General features: G+C 44.6%; 1 protein-coding gene across 4 annotated transcripts in view; it reads right to left on the minus strand.

The window, feature by feature from the left end:
- Positions 1-4684: 4684 nt before the first annotated feature.
- The window catches only part of KIF2C (kinesin family member 2C), a 32708-nt gene continuing 29814 nt past the window's right edge, over positions 4685-7578 (minus strand). For 3 of the 4 annotated variants that reach the window (XM_015567536.1, XM_006769262.2, XM_006769261.2), the window contains 2 exons: positions 6390-6513; positions 5708-6262 (listed from right to left, as the gene is read on the minus strand). In XM_015567536.1, the coding sequence (XP_015423022.1) occupies positions 6180-6262; positions 6390-6513 (207 nt within the window). In that variant the 3' untranslated portion in view covers positions 5708-6179. Of the gene's footprint in view, positions 4696-4874; positions 4879-5707; positions 6263-6389; positions 6514-7578 lie in introns of those variants that run through there. The other variant, XM_015567537.1, reaches the window with a different exon arrangement.

The raw sequence follows: 7578 nt of genomic DNA on the forward strand, positions 1-7578 counted from the left end.
TGACCTTTGGTGGAGGGTGAGGCTGTACCCAGCCTCGGGCACGGCCGAGGGGGCGTGGGGAGTAGCCTGGCCGTTTGCCCTTTGAGAAGATGCCTTTTGGAAGCTTTTGCAGTGGCCCAGGATGAGATGTGGGGCGTTGGAAAAGGGTGAAAGGCAGTAGAGATGGAAAGGAGGGATGAGCTTGGGTTTTGTTTTGAAGGGTTTGGGGAGAAATTGGATGTTGGGGTTTAGGGAGAGGGAGGTGTGTCAAGGATTTTCAGTAATTCACTTGACCAACTGGGTGAGTATTGGTACTATTTTTGTTGAAGTGGAGTAGGCTTAGGTAGGAGCTTGGCGACTCATGTAAGTGGGAATGGCAGTGTTGAGGCCTGAGGCAGGCCACCCCGAAATATCACATAATGGCATATCGGTTAATTAGATACTTGAGAAACAGAAGGGCACCTGACTTTCCATTGTCTCCTTACATGCAGAAAATAAATCTCCCATGTGAAAGTGTCCTCCCTGCACATGGAAGACACACCTTATTTAGTTTTTAATATGTTTTATTGATTTCAGAGAGAGAGAAACGTCACTGATAGAGAATCATTGATCGGCTGCCTCCTGCTGGCCCCCACTGGGGATTGAACCCATAACCCAGGCACCTGCCCTGACTGGAAATCAACCGTGACCTCCTGGTTCATGGGCGGACACTGAGCCACACCAGCTGGGAGAAAAACCCCTTACTGATAAGAGTTAAGTAGCTCAGAGCTGACCAGGCTGTAGAAACAAGCATTAGCCTTTACTGATTTACTACTCAAGCCCAAACCTTGCTTAGATTTCTTATGAGCACTGACTTTCTTTGTCCTGTTAGTTTCTCACAAATTTATTGTCTAAAAAATATTAAAAGATGGTTTGATAATTTATTGAAGCCTCATTTTATTATCTGACCATCATATTGTGATTCTCCCATGTACACATGTAAATGGATTTTTCTGTTAATCCAGTGTTATGTCAATGTTACTCTTGTTACTAGTCCAGCCATAAGAACTAAAAGTGAAAGGGAATTCTCCCTCTCTCTGACAACAGGCAGCTGAATGTTCGTGTCTGGTCATCTTATGGAAGAGATCTGGACAGAGGATCTTTTGGGAATCATTGGTTTATAAATGGTAATTAATGCTGCCAGAATGAATATAGTAATCTAGGGAGACAGCATAAGGCAAACTTTTCTTGTAAAAGGTAAGTAAATACTTTAGGCTTTGCGGACTATAGTTTGTGTCAGCTTTGCTGTTGTAGTGTGAAGGCAGCCATAGACAAAGGTAGACAAATGGATATGGCTGTGTGCCAATAAAACTTTATGGATACTGGGATTCATTTGTTAGGAATACTATGCTTTTGAATTTTTTTTCAAACACAAAAACCACTAAGCTCTTGGGCCCCATCAGTACACAGTAGTGTGCCAACCTCTGGTATAAAGAAATAGAAGAGGGCCTAGGTTCAAGGCTTGAGGAATGGCAACATTTAAGGCCAGGCAAAGAAAAGAGGCTTGCAAGGGAGCCAGAAGGAGCAATTAGAGTGACAGCACTGGGTGAGGGTCATGTCATGGTCTCATGCTACTATGATGTCTAGTTAAAAGGAAGACTAAAAAGTGATTTTTGGATTGTTGAGTGGCATTGGCAAGAGCAGTTTCTGTGCAATGAAGTGGACAAAACTTGATTAGTTTTTCCAAAAACTTGAAACAAGGGGAAATTTTAAAAATACAATATATGTAGATAATTGTTTTGAGAAGTTTGAAGGGGTGTGACTGAAGAGGACACAGAGGGCAGTTTTGTTTGTTTGTTTGTTTTTTTATATTTTATTGATTTTCTACAGAGAGGAAAGGAGAGAGATAGAGAGTTAGAAACATCGATCAGCCGCCTCCTGCACACCCCCCACTGGGGATGTGCCCGCAACCAAGGTACATGCCCTTGACCGGAATCGAACCTGGGACCTTTCAGTCCGCAGGCCGACGCTCTATCCACTGAGCCAAACCGGTCCCGGCAGCAGTTTTGTTTTTTTAAGGAATAAACTGCTTGATTTATAGGCCCTTTTATAGTTGGCTCCATACTATCTCATTCATTGGAAGGGATTCTCTCAACATTATCCCTTTCTTCTGTATCTTCAATCTCATACTGGCTTCCAGCACATTCAGAATAAAATCTAAATTTGTTTCCCCCCCTTTGGTGTGTGTGGGGTGTTTATGTGTTACCCATGAAATTAGTTTGACCCTGTATGGTCAGTGGAGAAGTGTCTTAGACAAACTGTGGGCCCTGGGGTGAAAGGGTGTCATGGCCTGAAGCCTGGTTTTGAAGATCTAACAGCTTCAATGGAGTGCTCCCATGTTATGGATTTTCCTGTTCTGAGTCCCTCTGTGGGGACTACAGCACCCCTAAACTGGCCTTGAGGGGAGGCTTCCAGAAATGTCCCAGGCTAGATAAATGTTTTGGGTGTGGGCTGTGGCCATGGTGGGTGTGACTGTCAAGAGTCCTGGGATTGGAGAGTTGGTGACATTCCTTGCCCATGACCCGGTAGAATAAAATCTAAATTTCTTACCAGGAACTGGAAGACCCAGGAATAGGGGCTGTGTAATTTCATGTCATCCTGGAGAGAGCCTCTCTTCTGCTTCCCTTAATACCCTCTCCTGGACACTACTCCATTTGCTTTGAGACCATCAGTGATCACATTATGGCTTTGGCCCTTTTTTTCATTAGTTACCTTGAAAAATTATCTCCTGCCTGACTGGTGTGGTTCAGTGGTTGAGCACTGACCTATGAACCAAGAGGTCATGGTTCCATTCCAGGTCAGGGCGCATGCCCAGGTAGCAGGTTCGGTCCCCAGTGTGAGGCGTGCAGGTGGCAGCTGATCAATGATTCTTTCTCATCATTGATGTTTCTCTTTCTCTCCCTCTCCCTTCTCTGAAATCAATAAAAATATATTTTAAAAAGTTATCTCCCCAAATAATAACTATCACCCACATTCTTTTTTTAAATATATTTTCTGCCGAAACCGGTTTGGCTCAGTGGATAGAGCGTCAGCTTGCGGACTGAAGGGTCCCAGGTTCAATTCCGGTCAAGGGCTTGCATTTGGGTTGCGGGCACATCCCCAGTAGGAGATGTGCGGGAGGCAGCTGATCAATGTTTCTCATCGATGTTTCTAACTCTCTATCCTCCCTTCCTCTCTAAAAAATCAATAAAATATATTTTAAAAAAAATAGCCGAACCGGTTTGGCTCAGTGGATAGAGCGTCAGCCTGTGGACTAAAGGGTCCCAGGTTTGATTCCAGTCAAGGGCATGTACCTTGGAGGGCACATCCCTACTTGGGGGTGTGCAGGAGGCAGCTGATCGATGGTTCTAACTCTCTATCCCTCTTCTTCTCTGTAAAAAATCAATAAAATATAAAAAAATAATAAAATAAAATAATAAATATATTTTCTATTTCATATCAAATTTGTAATGAATGTAAATCTTGGGATTAGGAAGCTAATGGCATTTAAGTTGTCAAAGAGGTGGTTTTCTTATTTCACTCTATTATTTTTTTTTTAAAATATATTTTATTGATTGTTTACAGGGAGGAAGGGAGAGGGAGAGAGAGATAGAAAAATCAATGATGAGAGAAAAAATCATTGACTGGTTGCCTCCTGCCTGCCCCCTTCTGGGGGTTGAGCCTGCAATGTGGGCATGTGCCCTTGACCAGAATCAAACCCGGGACCCTTCAGTTCACAGGCCTGTGCTCTATCCAGTGAGCCAAAGTGGCTAGGGCGCTATTACCCACATTCAAATCCTGAGGCAGATAAATATATATTTATACAGATTTCTCAGCATCCAGTTCCTACAATCTTACTAGTATGTGGTGTGTCATTCACCAGGAAAAAATCCTCTGTCTTCAACCTCTTCTCTAAATTTTGCCTTCTGAATGTTTCCTCTGCTTTCTAACAGAAACCTGATTATCTCAGAAGACTTTTTCTGGTCAACCTTTCTCAAGTGGAAGATGACTACACTCTAGTTCTCTAGATGGGAGAGGTGTGCTCCATGGTCTTTGCCAATTTTAGGCCATCCTTAGTCTATCTTCTCTAAAAACCACAAACTTTGAATTTTATGCTATAAGACCTTAACATTCACAACCCCTCTTTACTGCAGTTACCCATAAATGCTGGTTCTTACCAACTTATGCCTGGAAGATTTTAAATCCTGCCTCACTGATACTTTTTCTAGTACTACTCCTATCGTTTTGTGGGTGCCTACACATGAGCAACACAGACACCTGAGGGAGCATTACTAGTTGGGCCTAATAAGAGGCTGACCTTGCCCTGATCGGTTTGGCTCAGTGGATAGAGCGTCAGCCTGCGGACTGAAGGGTTCCAGGTTCGATTCCGGTCAAGGGCATGTACCTTGGTTGCAGGCACATCCCCAGTAGGGGGCGTGCAGGAGGCAGCTGATCGATGTTTCTGACTCTCTATCCCTCTCCCTTCCTCTCTGTAAAAAATCAATAAAATATATATTTTTTTAAAAAGAGGCTGACAAAACCCCCACAAACCCCAAAACCTACTTACAAGGAAAAAGCGCAATGAAGGGATTTGAAAAACATATTCCTGGGAAGTTAGAAGGCCTTGCGCATATGCAGGGCTGAGTGTATGCCAAGCCAGATAAGACCTGAAAAGACCCTAATATCAGTGAGATATGGCTGATCTTGAAGCTCTGCACAAACAGGAATTAAAAGCTATGTATTGTGGCCCATGTATCTAAATGGTAAGAGCATTGGCCCAGGAACCTAAGGTCATGAGTTCGATTCCTGGTCAAGGGCATGTACCTGGGTTGCAGATTCAACCCCTGCCCCTAGTCAGGACTGATGCAGGAGGCAACCAATCTATGTGTCTCTCTTACACTGATGTTTCACTCTCTCTTCCTCCCTCCCTCCCTTTCACGCTCTAAAAATCAATCGAAAAAAATATCCTTGGGTGAGGATTAACAACAGAAAAAGCTATACATCATGCCTTGGCCTGTGTGGCTCAGTTGGTTGAGCATCATCCGCCCCATGCACTGAAAGGTTGCTGGTTTGATTACTGTTCAGGGCACATGCCCAGGCGGTAGATTCAGTTCCCAGTTGGGTGTGTACAGGAGGCAACTGATCAATGTTTCTCTCTCTTTCTCTCCCTCCCTCTCCCTTTCTCTCTTTCTCTAAAACTCAATAAAAAACATTTTTTAAAAAAGGAAAAAACACTATATACCATAAACAAGTGGGATTTATCCCAGATTTGCAAGGTTGGTTTCACATTTGAAAATAAATTAATATACTATATTGATGGAATAAAGGGGAAAACACAGAAAAAAATCTACAAAACTTAATACACTTTCATGATAAAAATACTCTACAAACTAGAAACAGAAGTGACTTCCTCCACCTGATAAAGGCCACCTACAAAACTCCACAGCTTATATTATCCTTAATGATCAGAAATAAAACAAGGATGTCCACCCTGGCCACTTGTATTCAAAAATGTATTGGGGCCCAACCAGTGTGGCTCAGTGGTTGAGTATCAACATATGAACCAGGTCATCTGCAGGTGTGGATTTGGTCTCCCAGGTAGAGGACAGAATCAGCACTGCCCAGAGTTGCAGTAGTGTCCTTAGTCTCAGAAGGTTCAGACACACTCCAGGCCTTTCACACATGCCACACAACAGGCTGATTTTTTTTCCCTCTTTCTTTATTGTTAGACACAATGTGTAACCACAAAACAAAAAACAATAGAGATCGTCTTAGACCTTAAAACAGCAAAGCAAGGAACGAAGAGGTTTAAAAGTATAAGACACTTTAGTGCCCAGACCAAGGATGGCAGGTCACAGCCGCCAGCAGCCAGTCCACTCAGGCAGAATGCTGACCAAGAGAAAGTTCTATGCCAACGAGCCTTCCCCACTTGGAAAGAAGGGCCACACAGGATAGTTAAAAGTTTCCTCTTCTCGTCCTTGCTCCCTTCAGGACTACAATGGAGGAAGGAAAGTAGCGTCCCATGTCACTCTGATCTCCCCAGCTGCCCTGGCTCTGATGCCCCAATACTTGGCATTTACCAAAGCCTGTCTGAGCTCAGAACCAGGTGCACACAGTTCACTGGGGAGAAGTGGGGTGGTGAAAAGGCTGGGTGTGACACCAAATATCTTTATTTGCAGTCGTCAGTGGGGCCGTTTCTTGCTGCTTATTTGCTTGCTGGCCTGTTCTTCCATCTGCATGGCCAAGCGTAAGGCCTTGATGTTATCTGGAAGGAAGGAGAGAGGTGGTACACTAAGGGTTAGAGGGTGTCTCAGAGGCCCCACTCCCTCAGGGCAGAGCTGCCATCACCTGCAAAGACCCCACTCTGCAGCTCCCCATCCAGCTGCACCCACCTTGCAGGGCTGAGAAGTGCTTGGCTTGCTGGGCCAGGGCAGACTCTGTCTTGTTCACAAAAGTCTCCAGGTCGTAGTCGGGCTGCTCGGTCATCTCGGAGAGGTCAAGCCAGCTTGGCACTTGCTGCAATGACACAGGGAGCACCTTGCTGGTTCAAACAATGACCAAACCAATTTAGCAAATCATTCCTAACTGCAATGCAGATGGCCATTCCTCCAGATGGCCCACACCCTGCCTCCTGACCCTCCTGCAGAAGTCCCAGACTCAGTTCTTCCTCTTCCATGTCCCAAACTTGTCCTGGTCCCTTATACCAAATGAATGTTATCATTTGTCTTGATGCTCAAGCCAGAAATCTGAACTTTCACCCTGCTTGTCCCCAAATCCTACCAAGTCCACCCTTTAATGGTTCTTGAATCTCATGGCCATTGCCACACTCAGTCTAGGCACCAACATCTTTTTCCAACAATGTCCTAATGGCCCTCAACTCCTAAGTGCCTCTACTCACTCCCCCCGACCCCCCATGTTCGCAAACCAGGCTTCACACGGTGGGTACAGTGATGTACCCAAAGCTCTGATATGACCTTGGCACCACTCTGTGAAACTCCCTTCAGAGGCATACACTGCCCTCCTAACGAAATCTAGGCCTCTGGTCTGAACCATAAGGCCCTTTAGCATCAAGTCCCTGCTGACCTATCCACAGCTTAATTTCCCTTCATCATCAGCTCACACCTTTTGCTGACCAGAGCAAACTTCTCATTCTTCATGAAAGTAACATGTCCTTTTATTTATTTATTTATTTTTAAATATATTTTATTGATTTTTTTACAGAGAGGAAGGGAGAGGGATAGAGAGTTAGAAACATTGATCAGCTGCTCCTGCACACTCCCCACTGGGGCGGTGCCCGCAACCAAGGTACATGCTGCTCTTCCACAGTAGGCCTCATGGCAGTGCTAGTACCTGTCACTTACTAAACACTGACCACATGCTGGGCACTGCTGAGTGCTTTCTTTTTTTAAAATATATTTTTGATTTCAGAGAGTCCTTTTAAACATTTGTACCCCTGAGTACTCGAGGGAGGGAGGCCATGCCTAAGCAATGATCTTTCACGTTCCCTCTTCCCTTCCAAGGGCCTCAAGCTCTTCCTTCCTGCTCTGCATTCCTTTCTAATGTGTTTCAGTTAGGTTGTAT

This window comes from Myotis davidii, unplaced genomic scaffold (genome assembly GCF_000327345.1).
Source record: "Myotis davidii unplaced genomic scaffold, ASM32734v1 scaffold924, whole genome shotgun sequence".
NCBI classification, from domain to species: Eukaryota; Metazoa; Chordata; class Mammalia; order Chiroptera; family Vespertilionidae; genus Myotis; species Myotis davidii.